Raw genomic sequence first — 22155 nt, 5'->3', positions numbered from 1 at the left:
ACTAGTAAATGGCACATTGGGTAAGTGGTAGTCTGAACCCTTCCCCCAAAGACTTATGCACGACATCAAACATCACCAAGTATAGCGCAATAATTCCAAACCAGAGTTCCCTGGGGTTTCTTGGAACCTAGTTAGAGATTCCTTAGAAAACAGCAGGAGCTGTAACATTTATGAGGTACTCGGGGTTTGTAAGGATGGGGTACTTGTAGGGGTTCCCTGGGGAAATTTTGTTAGGGGTTTCTCTGAGGTTCCTAAGATCATTTTCACGCAGCACCACCACACAGGAAATGAAGTATTACACAGTTCACCTTGAAATAGATTGTCTTTATAAGGCTTCGTACACACGAGTCTCCGTCGCAGATTCCATTGTTTCTGCCAGACAAAATAGCACAGAATGACTCAATATTTTGTCCGGCAAACCGACGAACACTGTGACGGAAACACGAAGTCAATGGGTTCCATCAAGCGCCGTTGGATTCTGTTATGCATCGGATCCGGCAGCTTTGGTTTTTCCTTCTTCTGCTCCTATTACCATAAAGGGGTTTGGGTGCCCTACAAAATTTAGAAGTAGTGGGATCCGATCACATGATTTAGCATTAATCTCCCCTTAAGGCCTGATTTACACGAGCGTGTGCGTCTTGCGCACGCAAAAAACGCGGCATTTTGCGTGCGCAAAATGCACTTAACAGCTGCGTGTGTCATCAGTGTATGATGTGCGGCTGCGTAATTTTCGCGCAGCCGCCATCATTATGACACTCCATTTGGATGTTTGTAAACAGAAAAGCACGTGGTGCTTTTCTGTTTACATTCAGAGTTTGACAGCTGTTGCGCGATTCACGCAGTTCGCACGGAAGTGCTTCCGTGCGACCTGCGTGGTTTTCACGCACCCATTGACTTCAATGGGTGCGTGAAGCACGAAAAACGGCGAAATATAGAACATGTCGTGAGTTTTACGCAGCGGACTCACGCTGCGCAAAATTCACGCACTGTCTGCACTGCCCCATAGCCTAATATAGGTGCGTACGACACGCGTGAAAAGCACGCGCGTATATTACGCTCGTGTAAATGATGCCTTAAGCACAGAAAGTCCATACTTCTGCTGCAAAATGCATTGTATGTGTAAAGGATCTGCCAGGCACTACGTCTGGGTATACTCCCAGGATTAATCAGTCGACACCTGAGGCCAGACCTCTGAGACTGACACCTGCTCCCACCAATCAGGGTGGCAGGCTCAGGAGTGGGAGAGCCTATCGCGGCCTGGTCAGTCAGAGTTAGCTCCGCCCCCTGTCCATTTATACCTGCCGTTTTCTCTTCCTCCTTGCTTGTTATTCTTCTTGGATTCCTGGCCCCACTGCTGCCTTGCTCCAGCCTGCTTCTGCCGTGCTTCTGCCTTGCTGCAGTTCCGTTTATCCTGCGTTGCTCTGCCCCCTGGCTTGCTTCTGCTCCGTGCTCCCGTTTGTATAATCCACTACTTCCTGATCCTGACTGGCTCATTCACTGTTCCGTTTCCTCGCGGCGTTCCGTGGGCTACTGTATTCCCTTGCGTGTTCCCTGTTGTACTCCCTTGCACTTAGACAGCGTAGGGACCGCCGCCAAGTTGTACCCCGTCGCCTAGGGCGGGTCGTTGCAAGTAGGCAGGGACAGGGCGGTGGGTAGATTAGGGCTCACTTGTTCCCTTCACCTCCTTCCTGCCATTACATAATAACAAGCCCTCACGTAGTCTACCATTTCTCCTACGCTGACGCTATCATGGACCCCCTTGAGACCCTGACCCAGCAGTTGCAGGGCCTCTCCCTACAGGTCCAGGCCCTGGCTCAGAGGGTCAATCAGTCTGACGCTGCCTTTGTAGTACCCCTCACCTCACCTTTAGAACCCAACCTCAAGTTACCTGACCGGTTCTCAGGGGACCGTAAGACGTTTCTCTCCTTCCGGGAGAGTTGCAGACTGTATTTCCGCCTAAAACCCCACTCCTCAGGTTCCGAGAACCAGCGGGTGGGTATCATTATATCCCGACTCCAGGAAGGGCCCCAAGAGTGGGCCTTCTCCTTGGCTCCTGACGCCCCTGAACTTTCCTCTGTTGATCGTTTTTTCTCTGCCCTCGGACTCATTTACGACGAGACTGACAGGACTGCCTTAGCCGAGAGTCAGCTGGTGACCTTACGTCAGGGTAGGAGACCTGTTGAGGAATACTGTTCTGATTTTAGAAAGTGGTGCGTAGCTTCTCGGTGGAACGACCCGGCCCTAAAGTGCCAGTTTAGGTTAGGATTATCTGACGCCGTGAAGGATCTGCTGGTTAGCTACCCCTCTTCTGACTCCCTAGACCAGGTTATGGCCCTAGCAGTACGACTTGACCGACGTCTCAGGGAACGTCAGCTTGAACGTTTCAATGTTTTCCCCTCTGACTGCCCTGCGATTCCCCCCGAGGTCCCGTCTCCTCACTCTTCCACGGAGGACTCGGAGGTACCTATGCAACTCGGGGCCTCCATGTCCCCTCGACAACGTAGAGAGTTTCGCAGGAAGAATGGTCTCTGCTTCTATTGTGGGGACGACAAGCATCTACTGAACACCTGTCCCAGGCGCAAGAATAAGCAGCCGGAAAACTTCCGCGCCTAAGTGATCATCGGGGAGGTCACTTGGGCGCACAGGTATTTCCCGTTAATACTAAACGCAATAAAATTTTGCTTCCCTTTCAGGTCTCGTTTGCTGGCCGGTCTGCCACTGGCAGTGCCTTCGTGGATTCGGGCTCATCTGCTAATATCATGTCTGTGGAATTTGCTATGTCTCTAAAAATGCCTTTTATTGATTTACCTTATCCTATCCCTGTAGTAGGTATCGACTCAACTCCCCTTGCTAATGGTTATTTTACTCAGCATACTCCTGTTTTTGAACTCCGTGTTGGCTCCATGCATTTGGAGCAGTGCTCTGTACTGGTGATGCAGGGATTATCGTCCGATCTGGTATTAGGTCTTCCCTGGTTGCAGCTGCATAATCCCACGTTTGATTGGAATACTGGGGATCTCACCAAATGGGGTAGTGATTGCCTGATGTCATGTCTTTCGGTTAACTCTATTTCTCCCCGGGAGGAGGTAAACACGCTTCCGGAGTTTGTTCAGGACTTCGCTGATGTGTTTTCTAAGGAGGCCTCCGAGGTGTTGCCCCCTCATAGAGATTACGATTGCGCCATCGATTTGGTACCTGGTGCTAAGCTTCCTAAGGGGAGGATATTTAATCTTTCATGTCCTGAACGTAAAGCTATGAGGGAGTATATCCAAGAATGCCTGGCCAAGGGTTTCATTCGCCCCTCGACTTCTCCTGTAGGTGCTGGCTTCTTCTTCGTGGGGAAGAAGGATGGTGGTCTTAGGCCGTGCATTGATTATCGGAACTTGAATAAGGTCACAGTAAGGAACCAGTATCCCCTTCCTTTGATTCCGGATCTTTTTAATCAGGTTCAGGGGGCCCAATGGTTCTCTAAGTTCGATCTACGGGGGGCATATAACCTTATCCGCATCAAAGAGGGGGATGAGTGGAAAACTGAGTTCAACACGCCCGAAGGTCATTTCGAATACCTAGTCATGCCCTTTGGGTTGTGTAATGCCCCTGCCGTCTTCCAGAATTTTATTAATGAAATTCTGAGAGATTACCTGGGTAATTTTCTTGTGTACCTTGATGACATACTGGTGTTTTTCAAGGACTGGTCCTCGCACGTGGAGCATGTCAGGAAGGTCCTCCAGGTCCTTCGGGAAAATAATCTGTTTGCGAAGACCGAAAAATGTGTGTTTGGGGTACCGGAGATACCATTTTTAGGTCAAATCCTCACTCCTCATGAATTCCGCATGGACCCTGCCAAGGTTCAGGCTGTGGCGGAATGGGTCCAACCTGCCTCCCTGAAGGCGCTACAGTGTTTTTTGGGGTTCGCTAACTATTACAGGAGATTTATTGCCAACTTCTCGGTCGTCGCTAAGCCTCATACGGACCTTACCCGCAAGGGTGCTGACGTCCTCCATTGGCCCCCTGAGGCCGTCCAGGCCTTTGAGACCCTCAAGAAGTGCTTTATCTCGGCCCCCGTGCTGATTCAGCCCAACCAAGAGGAGCCATTTATTGTGGAGGTTGACGCTTCCGAGGTGGGAGTGGGGGCCGTCTTGTCCCAGGGTACCAGCTCCCTCACCCATCTCCGCCCCTGTGCTTACTTCTCTAGGAAGTTTTCGCCCACGGAGTGTAACTATGATATTGGCAACCGCGAACTTTTAGCCATTAAATGGGCTTTTGAAGAGTGGCGTCACTTCTTGGAGGGGGCCAGACACCAGGTAACGGTCCTTACTGACCACAAGAATCTGGTTTTCCTAGAATCTGCCCGGAGGCTTAATCCTAGACAAGCTCGTTGGGCACTATTCTTTACCAGATTTAATTTCTTGGTTACCTATAGGGCTGGGTCCAAAAATATTAAGGCTGATGCACTGTCACGTAGTTTCATGGCTAATCCTCCTTCTGAGAAGGATCCTGCTTGTATTTTACCCCCTGGTATAATTGTTTCTGCCACTGATTCTGACTTAGCCTCTGACATCGCGGCTAATCAAGGTTCAGCTCCCGGGAACCTCCCTGGGGACAAACTGTTTGTCCCCCTGCAATACCGGCTAAGGGTACTCAGGGAAAACCATGACTCCGCTCTATCTGGTCATCCTGGCATCTTGGGTACCAAACTCCTCATTACCAGAAACTATTGGTGGCCTGGGTTGCCTAAAGACGTTAGGGCTTACGTCGCCGCTTGTGAGGTCTGTGCTAGGTCCAAGACCCCTAGGTCCCGACCTGCGGGCTTACTACGTTCCTTGCCCATTCCCCAGAGACCTTGGACCCATATCTCCATGGATTTTATCACCGATTTGCCTCCATCTCAGGGCAAGTCGGTGGTGTGGGTGGTAGTAGACCGCTTCAGCAAGATGTGCCACTTTGTGCCCCTTAAGAAACTACCTAACGCCAAGACGTTAGCTTCTTTGTTTGTGAAACACATTCTGCGTCTCCATGGGGCCCCAGTCAATATCGTTTCGGACAGAGGGGTACAATTTGTTTCCTTATTCTGGAGAGCTTTTTGTAAAAAGTTGGAGATTGATCTATCCTTCTCCTCCGCCTTCCATCCCGAAACTAATGGCCAAACGGAAAGGACTAACCAATCCCTGGAACAATATTTAATGTGTTTCATTTCTGACTGTCAATTTGATTGGGTCTCATTCCTTCCCCCGCCGAATTTTCCCTGAATAACCGGGTCAGTAACTCGTCAGGGGTCTCCCCGTTTTTCTGTAATTTCGGGTTTAATCCTAGGTTCTCCTCCGTTTCCCCTGGTTGTTCCAATAATCCCGAGGTAGAGGACGTTCATCGGGAACTGTGCACAGTCTGGGCCCAGGTTCAGAAGAACCTTGAGGCGTCCCAGAGCGTACAAAAGATTCAGGCTGATTGTAGACGTTCTGCTAACCCCCGGTTTGTCGTCGGGGATCTGGTGTGGTTGTCGTCGAGGAACTTGCGCCTTAAGGTCCCGTCCAGGAAGTTTGCTCCCCGATTTATTGGACCTTATAAGGTCATTGAAGTCCTCAACCCTGTATCCTTCCATCTGGAGCTGCCCCCATCCTTTCGCATACACGACGTCTTCCATGCCTCCCTCCTGAAACGCTGCTCCCCGTCCTGGTCCCCCTCGAGGAAACCTCCTGTTCCCGTTCTCACCCCTGAGGGGGTGGAATTCGAGGTGGCCAAGATTGTGGACAGTAGGATGATCCAGGGCTCCCTCCAGTACCTGGTCCATTGGAGAGGATACGGGCCGGAGGAGAGGACTTGGGTACCTGCTCGAGATGTTCACGCTGGGGTATTGATCAGGAGGTTCCACCTTCTCTTCCCCACTAAACCGGGTCCTCTTAGTAAGGGTCCGGTGGCCCCTCATAAAAGGTGGAGTACTGTAAAGGATCTGCCAGGCACTACGTCTGGGTATACTCCCAGGATTAATCAGTCGACACCTGAGGCCAGACCTCTGAGACTGACACCTGCTCCCATCAATCAGGGTGGCAGGCTCAGGAGTGGGAGAGCCTATCGCGGCCTGGTCAGTCAGAGTTAGCTCCGCCCCCTGTCCATTTATACCTGCCGTTTTCTCTTCCTCCTTGAGTGTTATTCTTCTTGGATTCTTGGCCCCACTGCTGCCTTGCTCCAGCCTGCTTCTGCCGTGCTTCTGCCTTGCTGCAGTTCCGTTTATCCTGCGTTGCTCTGCCCCTGGCTTGCTTCTGCTCCGTGCTCCCGTTTGTATACTCCACTACTTCCTGATCCTGACTGGCTCATTCACCGCTCCGTTTCCTCGCGGCGTTCCGTGGGCTACTGTATTCCCTTGCGTGTTCCCTGTTGTACTCCCTTGCACTTAGACAGCGTAGGGACCGCCGCCAAGTTGTACCCCGTCGCCTAGGGCGGGTCATTGCAAGTAGGCAGGGACAGGGCGGTGGGTAGATTAGGGCTCACTTGTTCCCTTCACCTCCTTCCTGCCATTACAGTATGTCTGCTAAGCAGCCGACAATCATCTGAGCAAATACATCATCCAGACAGCAGCAGGATGACTATACCGACTCACACTTTGCATATCACATTTTCATCTCTTCCTGTGACAGTGCTCCCTGTTAGCAGCTATCTCAGTTACGTGTACCAAGAAGCTGCTGACACAGGTACAAGGGGTCAGGTGACATCTCGTGCTACCTATGTCACCAAACTTGACGAGATGCGTTATCTAGAGAGATTTTAACCCCTTATACTGAATGGACATGAAAGGTTCCTATAAATGAAGCTTGTGTGTTGTTTTTTAATGACTTGTATACTTATATATCACGGCAGGGAGACGTTATTGCCATCTTTGCCTCTTCAGGGATGACAATTTCTAGGATATACTACTGAGAAGATGGGCTATTCTTGATGCTTAGGACAAATTGGGTATAAGGGATCAAGCAAACACCAATGACGCCTGCAAAGACCTTGTGTAACGCCACACAAAGTCCCTACTGGTCTTTATTATGAACCTATTGACGAGACACACTGTTCCGTTGGGTACGTGGACCCACTGGGCCACAGCTGGCCAACAGGACGCAGGTCACAGTCTATAGTTCGTATAGTGTACCTGTGGCAACTTGGTCAGTAGTGAGACAGGCTCGGCTGGGACAAGACAGCAGGCAGACGTCAGGCGTGGTGTAGCAGGACAGGCGTGGTATACAGCACAGCACGACTTCAGCTCAGCACGGCACTTAACCAGGATAGCACGGGATACAGGACACAGGTACAGGGAACACTGGGAACTGGAAAACACTAGGAGACCATTTGCTTAGACAAACTTTGGGTATGACAACAACGGTCAGGCATTGCAGGAAGGGGCTGGGCCCTTCTTATAGTCCAGGGTTCTCATGGGATAATTTAGTATTAATTTCAGGTGTGGGTGCTGGCCCTTTAAGAGCGGGCACGAGCGTGCGTGCGCACCCTACGGGACCCGGCCGGGAGAAGCCGAAGTGAGCGCTGGAGTCTCCTGAGGAGGAGATGGGGACCAGCGCTCACAGTTTCATGGCTGCGAGCATTAGGAGGTGAGTGAACCTGACGGCCCGCAGCCATGGGCATGACACACATATTAGAATATCTCCAGAATACGGTATATGGAGGTACTATATTGGCGTATTCTTGGCTACAGGTGCTGTATTATGGATCTATTGTGCGTCTAAGGTCTTAGGCCAAGCCTAGGTGGAGCACAGTTGTAGATGTATTATGTGCCATTGGGCTAAGCCAAGTCCCATCATGAGATAAAGATAAGCCTGGCCTGAGTACTGTCAAGACCTTCCTTGCCCTTTGGTCCGTAGTGCCAGCTGAGTTTTTAACAGAAGACCTGAGTGATCTGAGACAGACTGGTTAGCTAGGGAATCTCTGCCTGGCCCCCCTATACAAAAGCCTTTAGTTGTTAGGTAGTGTAAACATAACAACCAGTCTGTCTTAAATGACTCAGATGCTTTCTTTGAAGCTGGTGGTGATAATTTATACAGCAAGAACTAGGGCTGGGCGATTGTGATCTAAATCAAAATCTCGATTAATTGAACATATAACCTCTATTACGATTAATGAACGATTATTTAGGCCATACCCCTTTTGCATAACACGCTGCCTATTTGCAGCCTGCAACATTGAATTAATATTTATCCCCTGAGCCTGCTGTATACTACTGTATATAATATACCCCGACACTGCCCCCACACATAATGCCCCCATAGCTGCCCCCACACATTATAATACCCCTATAACTGCCCTCCACACAGTGTAATGCCCCTATAACTGCCCTCCACACCATATAATGCCCCTATAGCTGCCCTACACACAGTAAAAAAAAAGCCCCCATAACTGCCCCACACCGTATAATGCCCCCCATAGCTGCCACAACACAGTAAAATGCCCCCGTAACTGTCCTCCACACAGTATAATACCACCCATAACTTCCCTCCACAGTATAATCCCCCCATAACTGCCCTCCACCCAGTATAATGCCCCCAATAACTGCCCTCCACACAGTATAATGACCCCCATAAGTACCCTCCACACAGTATAATGCCCTCAGAGCTGCCTCTACATAGAATAATGCCCCCATAACTGACTTCCACACAGTATAATGCCCCTATAGCTGTTCTCACACAGTATAATGTCCCCCATAGTTGCCCTCCACACAGTATAATGCCCCTATAGCTGTTCTCACACAGTATAATGTCCCCCATAGTTGCCCTCCACACAGTATAATGCCCCTATAGCTGTTCTCACACAGTATAATGTCCCCCATAGTTGCCCTCCACACAGTATAATGCTCCCATAGCTGCCTCCACACAGTAAGATGCTTCCATAACTGCCCCCATAGCTTCCCTCCACACAGTATAAAGTACTCCATAGCTGCCCCCTCAAATTAGAATGCTCCATAGCTGCCCCCACACAGCCCCAATAGAGCATGATATAAATAATAATATACATACTCACCTAACCCCGTTCCAATGACGAGAATGTCCTTCTGCTCCTCTGGTCTGTGCGGCACGGCGTAGACAAGTGCGATGACGTCACTGCCTCGCGTACGGCAATAAATAGTGAATGAGAGTAGGGACCTTACTGTCTCCTTCTCTACCATTGCATTCAACTGTATCTGCGTCCTGAAGATGCAGATACAATTTAAACCTGGAAAAAATAATTGATAAAATCAAAATGTGCAAGATGGGGTCGGTTAATTGCGCTGAATTTTTTATTTTTTTTAATATTACTTGTCCTGCATAAGTCGCACTCAACGAGCTTTTCTCTTGGATAACACTCCTCGGAAGGGAAAAAAACGAAAAATCCTATGGGATGACGACTAGGTGGCAAACGGGAGTTTACACGCCCCTAGGTTAAGAAAATGGGGTAGAGGGAGTTCAGTAACACATGATTGCAGGATCAGACTATATAGAGTTTGTTTGTAGCCTGTAATTATGGAGACGCATAGGTCTGCATAGAAGCTGTATACACTAAACGGTTGGAGCACACGGCAAATGTACTGGGCACCAATTTCTTTTATGCTCAGAGAGGCTGTCAATTACCTTCTGGCAATCAGAAAAAGGGGAGGGGAGCTTGATTTTTTGCAGGAATGCATCATGGTCCTAGGCACAAATTTGGATACCTTTTGAAAGTAAAACATTCATGTATAAATGTAATGAATCTATAAATAACGCCACATGGGGGGGCATCGTCTTGTAATGGGTAAGACCAAACATTCATCATCACTAATGTCATTACTGCATCTCAGAAACGGGCATTAAGCAGCAGGACGTTACAATGACATTACAGTCAGGCAAGATAGACGTCTAGTGCTGTGCGACATAAAGCAAAGGCTTCGTGCAGATGCAGCAGAGCTAAGTTTATCAGCTTGTTACATGTTGAAGTGCTCGGTTGGTCATTTTATGCCAGTCATTAGGAAACCATGATGTGTTATTTGTGGTTTTACATGGGACTGCAGGTACATCTACTACATCATCTCAACTCTGTGTGTGATTATGACGCACAAACCATAAAGCCCTAAACTGTTTAACGATATATTCAACTCTGCTACATCTGTGTGTACTATTCATGACCCAACACAGGTATAATCAAACCAAATAAAATTCTAATGCTGTACCACACAAAGCAAAAGCCCAGAGAACATGAAAAACTGAATGAGTTTGTCAGATGCATGCAAAGGAGCTAAGCTTGTAAGATATTGTATTCTGTATTTGTGAGATACAGCAGAGTTGAGTTTTTCAAACATACCAGAGCTGAGTTTGTCAGATATAGCAGACCTGAGTTTGTCAGATGAAAAGAGAGTTGAGTTTGTCAGATATAGCAGACCAGAGTTTATCAGACATAGAAAAGACTGTCTAAAAGAGGATCAGTCGGCTTTCCTGACATGTCTATTTTAATAAATACTTGTATTTCCCATTCAATTACAATTCTGGAACATACTTCCTTAGAATTCTGCATTGTGCTATTCCTCTGTTATTACCCCTAGAAATTTATGTATAAATTCACAACTGGGTGTTACCGTTCCCTTTTTTTAAAGGGGTGTGTCCCTGCACAGGCTCACTATATCAGCACTGATTGGACAGTATCAGCCTGCGTAGAGACACACCCCCAACTAGTAACATCCAGTTGTCAATTTATTCATAAATTTCTAGGAGGCATAACAGAGGAACGGCAAAATGTAGAGTTCTAATCAAAGATGCTCCAGAATTGTTATTTTTTGGGGAATACAAGCATTTACTCAAACAGCCATGTTAGGAGAGCTGACGTGCCCTCTTTAAGTTTGTCAGATACTTTTTCAGCTGATTTTTTTCAGAACCAGAATAGCTGAGATGATCAGATATAGAAGACCTGAGTTTATCAGATGTAGCAGATTTGAGTCATTTGATAACCACTGATCGGAAAGCCATGATATGTTTTCCTGGCTTTACATAGGAATGCAGGTAAACCTAATATATTATATTAGCTCAGTTCTCAGAATGCACCATGATGCAGCCTGAAAAGTGTTAAATGACGTATTCAACTCTGCTACATCTCTAAGTCTGGTGCCTCCAGGGTATCAATTGCAAAATATAACGGCATTAGTAAAAATAGTAATATGTCCTCTCACGTCCCAGGAGCGTGCACAGAAGCCATTGTATCTGCTCAGGAGCAAGTTTCACAACACGACAGCTGCTGGCTGTGACATAAGACGCACACAGGAATACGTGAACAGGGGAACGTGCGGGACACAGATGGAACACGGGAGGAAAAACCGACAAGGGAATTTAGGGAAAAGCAATAAATATTAAAAAGTGGGGCGATACTAAAGAAGCCAAGACTGGCTCAGCTGGAGACAATAAATCAGTAGTCATCAGCCAATCGCAGCGAAGCTTGTAGCGTAGCGTGCAGAGAAGACAGCTATCACTGGGCAGAACTGAAGGATAACTATACGAGAAAACCGCGGGTGAGAAGCTACATATAATATATACTGTGTGGGGACATAAGTCCCATATACATCACCGTCACTAACATAATAAGGGACCCCAATATCTCGCCTACATGGGAACACAGAGATAGACTGTCATAAATCCTACCGGGCACAGATATGCAAAAGGTAACATCTCCTGTGTACCGGAAATAAATAGCGATATATCTTACTACTTAGGCTGTGTTCACATCTGCGTTGGAGCCTCCTTCGCAGATTCTGCCAAAAATCCCAGACAAAATAGCGCAGCATGCAGCGCTTTTTGCCTGGTAAAATGATGGAATCCCGACACGAGCCTTTAAAGTCAATGGTTTCCTTTGGTAGCCCATCATTTGACAGATCCGGCGCTGCCGTTATTTTTCGTTTTTCTGTACCTATGACGGAACAGGAAACCAGAAATAACGACGTAGATGTGAACGCAGCCTTACTATAAACCATGCGTGGCCATCACATGGAAAGATTTTTATCCCCTGGGAGTAAATCATTAATGTCAGCAAGCAGAGATCTTGAAAACCACAAGGAATTGATATAGAAGTATATTGGAAAAGAACTTATCATTATGCAAAGAATAGTATTTATTTACCGAAACTGGAGTACCCCTTTAAGTATTTATAACCCTTAATGTGTCTGTCCATGGTCATGTGATGGACACACAGGTGCACGGCTCGTTACAGTAGGTGTATCAGAGCCGTGTCATGTAACGAGCCCTGCACCTGTGTGTCCATCACATGACCTCAATTGTATCCAATGGAAGGAAACAATGAATTTTCCTACTGAATATCAATAAGCAAAGATCTTGAAAACCGTGAGGCATTAATACAGAAAATATATTGGAAAATGGTATAACTGTCTACTATACAAAAGGAAAGAACATTTATTTGTGGAAAGTGGAATTCCCCTTTAAACTCTCAGGACAGAAAAGCTGGCGTTTAACATGACATCTGTTGGTAGCAGCATGTCATCATGTCATGTAATAACAACAGTCCAGCATATAAAATGACCATATGATGTACAGAATACTATAAAGGGGTATTTGTGTAAAATCATGGCATAAACCCTCCGCAGTTTCACAAAAGTGCGGTAAAACCGTCACAGATTTTGCATAACTGCTGCGCTATTTGCAGTCATTTTGTTGCAAAAAATATATAAAAAATGGTGCGTGCAAATACAACTTTACCACAAACAAATTTTACAATGTCCCCATGTAACCATATGAAACCATCTTGGTGTTGATGCTGCTTCCCCACTCACCTGAATTCGTTTCATTTTACCTAATACATGTTCGGGAGTCTCCATAAATAAGGTAGATCTGCCAGACTACCGGCAGAACGAGCCTCCTGTAAAAGGCTGCCGTTGCCACTAAGAGGAGCCAGCTGCGTATGTCTTCATATTGCTTCCATTGACTATATAAATATGTATGTAGGGAGCTCCCCCTAGTGGAGGCTGAAAGCAGCCAGGATTTTCCATCTGTAAAGGGAAGCAATATTCTGACACTGTGAGGGGGTACTGTGCTGATATTTTTAATGTGGAACACTCTCTTGGCACTTAAGTTTATTGGGGGGCCATCTGCTGCCGCCGTTTACGTCGGGTATTTTACTGACTTTATTGTTTATGGGTGTCAATCTGCTGGCACTATTTATTGGGGCTTTCTGCAGAAATAAAAATTTTTAGGGCACTGAGATGACAAGGATCATAAGGGGCAGTCTGCCGTCGCTGGTACTTACGGGCTGGGTTTCATAGAAAAATATTCTCAGGAGGGGTGCATCTCAAGTCTCTCTCATGGTGATTCTTAACGGTAGGCCAGTATGAATTATTATCATTATCTGAACCTAGTGAGGCATCATCAATCTGTGCAGTTGTAGTTTTGCAACAGTTGGAGAGCCACAGATTGCAGAATACTGCCGTAGATATGGGAATGAGTCTAATTGGACAATTGGGACCACCCTCTAAGTACCTGCAGTAAAGTTGGTTTTACACTGTACATTTTTGCTGCATTTTTAGAATGCGTTTTTTTGGGGTTTCGGCAGATAGCATCCCATGTAACTCAATGGGAGTTCATCAATCAAAGCAAAAAAAAATGCATGTTAAAAACGCAACAAAAATGCACAGCATGAACCCAGCCTTACATTTACTTATGTGGTTACCAGAAGTTCTATCTGCTGTACATCAGACTACCTCCCCATGCCGCACAGACTTGTTTATGTCACTCAAAGCATGGGAAAATCACGTCGAATTTTTCCAATTTAAACTATGCAAGATAAGAAGGAAAAGGTGCAAGAATAGTTGTATATTATGTGCTGCTTGAGTCTAAAGAGGGGGGCTTGGGGAAGCCAATGATTAGCAAGCAGAGGTAGGTTTTAAAGAAATATATGCTTCGGGTGTGTATAATAAAACTCCTTTATAATGTACATGAAATGTCTCCTCGCCCAACCCCTATAAGAGCAGACCTTGAACTGGAAAGGCGTCTAGTAAACATGTTAAATAAATCAACATGAAGGTGAGTCCGCAGCCTTGTATTTCCTTGCAAGTAGTAATTAAATCTCTTAGCAACAAATCTCATCTTTGTGATTTTCAAAACTGTTCATTAAATGGTGTTGAGGCTGCGTGAAAATCACACGGTGTCCTTTGATAACCACTACAGGGACACTGAAGAGCCTTTGATTCCAGGTCTAAAAAAAAAAGGGCAAATTCGCTGTCAATTAGTCGTGCGTCAAGCGCAAAAAAGCAGATGTGCCATTCCTCAAGAAGATCCAACGGCCAGATGAAGATAAATATACGTAGGAGGCACAGGAAGGTAATACAGATGGGTAATGGATATGTTTGTACACAGTATATTTATTTCAAGCTAGTAAATATATGACTACAGGGACAATTTTATAAAAAGTGGGTAAACTGCCATACAATGCCAATTAATACTTCCATACAATGCCCACACAATACTGCCATTCAGTGCCCAAATAATACTGCCATACATTGCCTAACTAGTGATGTGTTTAATGATAAAGTCACTGGTGGTCTACGACAGCAAAATAATTCATTGTAATGTAAAGCCCCTGGTGGTCTAGTACAGTAATATAATTAATTGTAAAGCCCCTGGTGGTCTAGGGCAGTAAAATAATAATTGTAAAGCCCCTGGTGGTCTAGGGCAGTAATATAATTAGCCTCTGGTGGTTTAGGGCAGTAGAGAAATACTTGTAAAACCCATAGTGGTCAAGGGCAGTAAGATAAATAACTGTGAAGACCCTGGTGGGCTAGTGCAATAAAAAAAATTCATTGTAATACCCCTGGTCGTCCAAGTGTAGTAAGAGAATTAATTGTAAAGCCCCTGATGGTCTAGGGAAGTAAGATAATTAATTGTGAAACCCCTGGTGGTCTAGGGCAGTAAAAGAATTCATTGTAATGCCCCTGGTGGCCTAGGACAGTAATATTATTAATTGTAAAGCCCCTGGTGGTCTAGGGTAGTAAGACAGGAATCTGTCAGCAGTTTAGAGCCCTAAAAACTGCTAACAGCGCTATATAGAGGAGGGGGAGAGTAGTGTAAGTTCCATGAACGAGAAATCGACATTTTATGGCCCTGGCGCAGCTGTCACGAGTGCCACTCTCTGCTCTGAGTGACGACCCCTGCGTTCAATCAGAAGATCGCTGGAGCTGTCATTCAGAGCAGATGTGTGGGACTGGCAGCATTCAGTGAGGAGAGTCTGGAACACTTGAACATCAAGGGGCCACCTCCGGGGGAAAATTGCAATTTACGGCGCAGCCACAGGGACATTAATGTAACATTTTTGGTCATGGAACTAACACTACTCTACCCATCCTCTATATAGCGCTGTCAGCAGTTTTTAGGGCTCAAGACTCCTGACCGTTTCCCTTTAACGATAGAGTCCCTGGTGGTCCAGCGCAGTTGAGGTTTATATGAGCCACTCACAGGTTTTGCCTTGAGCTCAAGTCCTGAGGGTCCTGGGCAATTTACCAATTTGACACTTCCCAAAACTGAAAGTATTATTTTTAGAGTGCTAACATATTTTGTAGTACTGTACAGAGAAGGCAACCAAATCTGTCCCTTTCCCCAGGAGCTCACAATCTAATCTCACAAGCACTCTAAACTCAGATTCATAAGAAAACATTTATTCTATCAGTATGTTTTTCAAGTGTCGGAGGATTTAGGGAACCCGGAGCAAACCCACAAAAACACAGGAGAACATACAAGCTCTATGTAGATGTTGTCCCATGCCCATAGAGCACTTTTACTTCAAAAGCCTAATTTCAGTCATCAGTAGGTTTTTTACAACAATCTATGAACCCCATATTTATTTTAATAAAGAACAAAGGTTCGAGCAAGCTCAGTATCGCCCCCTGCTGAATAATGCTCTTTGTATAAGAGTGGGGAAAAAGGGAGCGACACTTGCTGTGAGCACATTTCTGTCTCAAAAATGTGATTGTGTCCTGCTCCTGTCCAAGCCATTGGCCTAACAGCCTAGGTAGAATATTTATACTAGAACTAAATACTAAAATACTGCCCCCTATAGAAAAAAATATTTTTCACAACAGGCAAGGTACAGTAGTGTGCCTTAAATTGAATCACATTCCTATGACCAGAACATCTCACGCAGCACTCCTTTTAATTGCACAGGAAAGAGGCTGTCAAATGACAGCCACTCCTTTTGTTATTTTTCTGGCATCCAACATAGAGAGTGGTGCAGGGATCGGAATTTCATGTGATATGACCACCGGACACCGAACTGGGACTAAGGCACTACACTATGGGAATCCAAAGTCTGGGGCCCTAAAGCAATGCAAACCTGAACAATGACGGCAAATGTGGGTTATCTGTGGCCATTTTGCATTGGATAACTATAAAATATTTTTATTTCACTCTAAGACTATTTCATTATCGTGCTATCTGTGAGTAATCGCAAATCAGAAAGGTTTGCCGCAGAGATAGAAACCTATTTCTGTGTACGAGCAACTGACATCATAATGTATTCTGCTGAGGGGCGAGGAAACATCCATTACTCGGGTGACTTTACTCCTACAAAAACTAACATCATCATGTGCCTGCTACCTAAACTGGTGATCACAAGGTTTCCTCAATGCCACAGCGAAAGCTAAAGCAGGTCCACACTGTGAAGACCTCAACAAACAGCTTGATAGATAGATAGATAGATAGATAGATAGATAGATAGATAGATAGATAGATAGATAGATAGATAGATAGATAGATAGATAGATAGATAGATAGATCTCACCTTTTCATGCATTATTAAAGCGTTATCACAAAGTTTTAAGCCCCCAGCATCACCCATAATCACTACAAGAACCCTATGCGCCCATTCCTTGTCCGTGGACACGCTCCATTTGAATGAAACATAACATAGCCCCTTGGGACCAAACTGCAGAAAATAATGTAGGCCACAATATATACTCTTCTGAGCAAACTGCCACAGCCCCCTGAAGACCCCTCTAGTGTGTATCTGGCATCCGACTGGGGTCATGTAGGAGCCTATTTAGGTTCCACTGGGTCCATATGCTATTCTTTATTTTACGTCCAATCTTATCCTTTTCTATGAATGGGTGAGAGATAATTGCCCTGCAGATGTTGCGCCTGTCTCTCTGGGTCACATACACAATCAATTGCTGTGTTCACAGCTATATCAGAAAATGACATTTCTATTAACAGCAGCCCAGGAAGGCTGACAGTCACAAATACATTTCTCACAGATGAGAAAAAATAACTATATATGGAAAAAATATATCATTAAAAAAAAAAAATAGGTGTTTGCAGCCAGAACCCAATGCAGTACAAAGACAACAAAAAGTTGCCCCTAAACTTTAATTTAAATAGAATATCCACCTTTTATCGCCATGTTATTTTTAGGTGCAACAGTCTGTGCTTATTCATTTCATAATATATCTTTAAAAAAGGTCGGAGCAAATTTTGTTCTGGTGCAACGCCCTACCCTGAGCCTTATGTTAAACTCCGCCCACTTTTACATAAATTAGCGAGAGCTCAAATGTCTACATTTTTGCAACTTTTGAGCCATTTGCTACTTTTAGATGCCATAAAACGAGAAAAGTTCTTAAATCCCCCCCATAGAGTTACATGATAAAATTCTAGCTACCTGTAGTCACCACTAGAGGGAGCATAATAGTGTACTGCGTACTGTTTCTCCGTTGAACTCCATAATAAAGCAGTATGCAGTAAGCTCCTAAGCTCCCACTAGTGGTGGTTGCAGGAAGTCAGAACGCTCTCTTTGGAGGGTATTTGGAGCTTTATATCAGAACGACGAATCTCCTACCGCTATAAAGATATGTTAAGACAATAATTAGCACAGTTTAAAAAGAAAGATGTTTAAGGGTAGAGATTCACTTTGAATTTGAATTGCAAGCAGTCCTGAAAAATTATGTGTACCCCCTTATTTATAAAGGAAGAGATAACTTTTGGCCCCTAACTCCTCACATTTTTCCCTTGGTAAGGTCCTTATTTCAAAGACTGCAACTACGTACAAGAGACATCAAAATATTTCTGCCAAGATTACGTCTCTGAGAACTTGGTTTTGGGGACACCAGGCTTTTCCTTTTTTTTTTCACTTGTTCTAGAATCGATTGCTCATGTCTGCTCTCTATGGATGGGAAACATACAGATCTTTCTATGGATGTATCCTGTACATACAGGGCAGACATGGCTAATCGATCTTGATTAGCACCCATGTAAACAAACTGAATATTGGGCAAAAACAAGGGTCATTAGACCTGTGGTTGGGCCGGGATTTGCAGTTGTGATATAGGCAGAAAAATGTGCTGTATTAGGCTCGTCAGAAACCGCCCTTACATTGTTTATATTAACTTGGGGATCCCCTACACTGGGATATTCTAACCACAAGCGGTTATCACCTCTCCACTGGAGAGGTGATAAATGTTAGGTCAGTGGGGGTCCAACTGCTGGGACCCCTATTCCCCCAAGCCACATGATTGCGGCTAGGAGGAGTTTAAGTGGAGCACTGGTCGCGCATACGCCCTGCCACTCCATCCAAGGCCTATGGCACTGACAGAAACAGCCGAGTGCTATCTGGATAATTAGGGGGCCGCTCACACGCGGCGAATTTGCATTGTATTTCCGCAGCGTAAAAATACGCTCTGGAAAACGACAACGTATGCCTATGTGAAAAATATTCCGCAACTCAGACAGATTTCTCTTGTTCTGGCGTAGCCGAAAACTTTTTCCCCAAGCGTTGTAAAGTTTTCCGCAGCGTATGTTTACAAATACAATGCAAGTACGCCACGTGTCAATGCACCCTTAAACTCACTTGCAAAGTGAGAGAACCCTCAGGCTTTTGAAATTCCATATTATATTGTATCACTGTGGTGGGGGAAAAGGGAGCCGGATTATTGAACTTTCTGGATTACCAGATTAAAGGAGTTTCACTGTACATGCATTTTAATCAGCAAATAAACACCCCTGCTATACAACGCTAAATGGCTGGACGAAAGCCAGAAGCTAGCAAGCAAAATACCTGCATAAAACACCTGCATAGTATGTAATATCTCCATACTACGCAATGTTGGTTGGTCTCTAACCTATGGATCCTACTGGCAGTCAGGGCATGCTGGGAGTCATAGTTCTGAAGCAGCTGGAGAGCCGTAATTGGGGACCACTCGCGTATACAATATAGCCCCGTAGCTTCCAACACCCATATGTTTATAAATTAATTGTAACCGTCTTATCATAAGAAAAAAATAAAAACACGCACACGATACTTATGGTGATTCAACGCAACGACAGACCAAATTATAACTGACTCACAACTAGTGACAATTCTGCGAATGAACTGGGAGACTATTATCAAAAAGAGCGGGATACAATATTGTCCTGGATAACACGTAATATATAGATCATCTCTTATCCTGTATAACTACAACTCTCATCATGCCCGGTCAGCCAACGGCAACCTGAGACTTGCAGTTCCACAAGACTTTGCATGCCATACAGTGCACATAGTGTATACAGCATAGAATATAAAGCAGTATAAAGGATACGGCACTTTTATTATAACCACAAACACCCAATGAACAGTTTAATATTTTCTGTAATCTAAGAAGTAATATATTATTATATACCATATATACACTAGTGCAATGTATGTCATGTGGCAGGTCTTTCTAGTAAAGGGTTAATGCAGGTAAATAATCTTATGTATAAAGAGGCACTTGAATATCCCTATAGATACAGAACACTCACTCAATACAGTAACTGCAGATGATCCTGTTGTGTCTAATCTTTTTTGTGTATCAGCAGATGATTGCACTGGAGGGCAGTGAATGGCTGCAGAGCATCCTTACAAAGCACTTACCATTGTGCTGATGGTGGCAGCTCCAGGCTGCTCCCTCCTCTTCTTCCATGCTTTGTTCTTTAAGCAGCAGCAGCAGCCATACAATGCATCCCGGGTCCCTTCTCCCTGCCCTGATCCTGCTGCCAGGTCCTATGTGTGCATCTGATCAGCTGCTCATTGCTCTCTCAGGACACACAGCCTCCCTGCCTGTGCCATACCAGAGACGTCCACTAGGGGGTGTTCTGGTGGAGTGACATCACAGCACGCTGTCAATCACTGGGCGGGCACCTGCTCTGTGCCACCTGCTGTGGAGTCACCTGGAGAAGGGAGGGGAGGGGGCACTTCATGGCTGCTGGGCAGGTGCTGTCAATACTACCAACATGGGCTTTGTTGTGTTACATTTTCTTAAAATCTATATTGTATTTATATTAGTAATAAAGGAGAATTATTGTTGTTAGCGATAATTTATTTTATTATAACCATTATTATTCTTGATATTGTGATTATTATTTTGATTACTATTATGTGTCTACCATATTACCATACAATTTCTACTCTTTATGGCTATGTTCACACATTGCAATTTGTTGCAGATTTTTAAGCTAAATTTGTAAGCGGATTCAATAGCAATGGGAAATATAAAAGAAGAACTTATACTTCTCCTTCCTGCTGGATCCACTTCTGGTTTGGCTGAAAAATCTGCATCAAAATCTGTACCAAATGCCATATGTATATCCTGTGGATATGCCAGAAAAGTTAGGAGTACCCCTTTTTTCCCTTCCTGCCCTATGACATACATTTACTTAAAGGAAACTATTCAGTTCCCGCTAAATGCCGTAAATTTACGTCATAGTGATGGTGTGGGCACCGGAGCTGTGCATGCGCCATAATTTGTGGGTGCTGGCTGTGTTATACAGCTGTCACCATGCTCTAATGGCCGGGATCTCCATAGTCACTCCAGCGGCACTTCTTCCTCTTTGGGCCATAGCCTCTGCAATGAACCCCACTAGGCAGGAACAGTCGTCCTTTGTACGCTAAGCACCACACTGGTAACGTCCTCACCGCAGTTGTGGTGCAGCAAACACCCTAACTAACATGGCGTCCGGGCCATTTTTGCTTGTGCCAAATATATTAAAGCTACAGTAGCCCCCATCATTGCCTGTGTACCAGTACAAGTTACAACATGTCACAGTACAAATAATATAGCAAAGAAAACATAACATAGATCATACATCTGTTATACAGAAACATGTCTTCCTCCAGAGCTGCATCCCTGGGGAGAAAAGTAGGTTAGCACACACAACACGTGGCATCTTAAACTACAGTGCCCATTTTAGGCACACCACATGCTGGTACAATAAGGACAATGCAATAAAATAAAACTAGGGTCCCTTTAAGGATGAGGGTCACTCCTACATTCATACAAGCTTATGCAGGGGTGTAGCTAGAAGGGGCAGGCGGGGCATGTGCCGCGGGCACAACTTAGAGGGGGGCGGCAGTGCCACATCCTCCTGCACTATAATTGCACCTGTGTCTATAGGACACAGGTACAATTAGAAGCAATGAATAGCCGGGTACGTTCCGTGCCCGGCTATTCAGCTCTTTTGTACCAGTGAAGCGACATTGCGCTTCCGTCGATGAAAGGCGCTGAGTGACAGGGAAAGTCATCCTGCCCAGCCAATCAGCACCTTTCATAGACGCTTCGTTCAACCCCCAGGAGACCTGCGCAGAAGAGAGCAGGTCTCCATTGCTGCCGGCCGGCGTGGGAGCGGGATTAAGGTGAGTTTGAATAGTTTGATATTTTTGTAATGGCAGGGGGTAGGGAGACGGACAAGTGAGCCCTAATCTACCCGCCACTCTGACCCTGCCTACTTGCAACGACCCGCCCTAGGCGACGGGGTACAACTGGGCGGCGGTCCCTGCGCTCAGTAAGTGCACGACAAACACGACAAACATACAAAGGAACACAAGCAAGGAAAAGGGGCCGTTGCCCACGGCAACACCGTGAGCAACCAGAGTGGTGAACGAGCCGAGTCAAGCCAGGAGTGTGCGAGGTACAAAACGAAAAGCAGTAGAGTAGTCGGTAAGCCAGGGTCTGTATGGAGCAGGATCAAAAATAGCAGGAGCTGTAGCTGGGCCAGGAAACCACAAGGAGGGAAACACAAGCAATAACAAGCACCGAGGGACAGGAAGTGCAGGCTTAAATAGACCGAGGGCGGGAGCTAGCTGAGTCTGGCCAGGTTACGATAGGCTCTCCCACTCCTAAGCCTGCCAGCCTGAATGGTGGAAGCAGGAGTCAGTCTCAGGGAT

The 22155-nt window shown here is 45.6% G+C and overlaps 1 protein-coding gene across 2 annotated transcripts in view; it reads right to left on the bottom strand.

The window, feature by feature from the left end:
- Nucleotides 1-20052, bottom strand: part of MAPK4 (mitogen-activated protein kinase 4) — a 93020-nt gene extending 72968 nt beyond the window's left edge. For both annotated transcript variants that reach the window (XM_075840986.1, XM_075840987.1), the window contains exon 1: nucleotides 19867-20052. Coding sequence is in view for 1 of the 2 variants with exons in the window: in XM_075840987.1 (XP_075697102.1) it covers nucleotides 19867-19869 (3 nt within the window). In the remaining variant the exon portion in view is untranslated. The remainder of the gene's footprint in view (nucleotides 1-19866) is intronic.
- Nucleotides 20053-22155: the final 2103 nt, after the last annotated feature.

This window comes from Rhinoderma darwinii, chromosome 1 (assembly GCF_050947455.1).
Source record: "Rhinoderma darwinii isolate aRhiDar2 chromosome 1, aRhiDar2.hap1, whole genome shotgun sequence".
NCBI lineage: Eukaryota > Metazoa > Chordata > Amphibia > Anura > Rhinodermatidae > Rhinoderma > Rhinoderma darwinii.
This window is presented reverse-complemented; position numbering and strand designations above follow the sequence as displayed.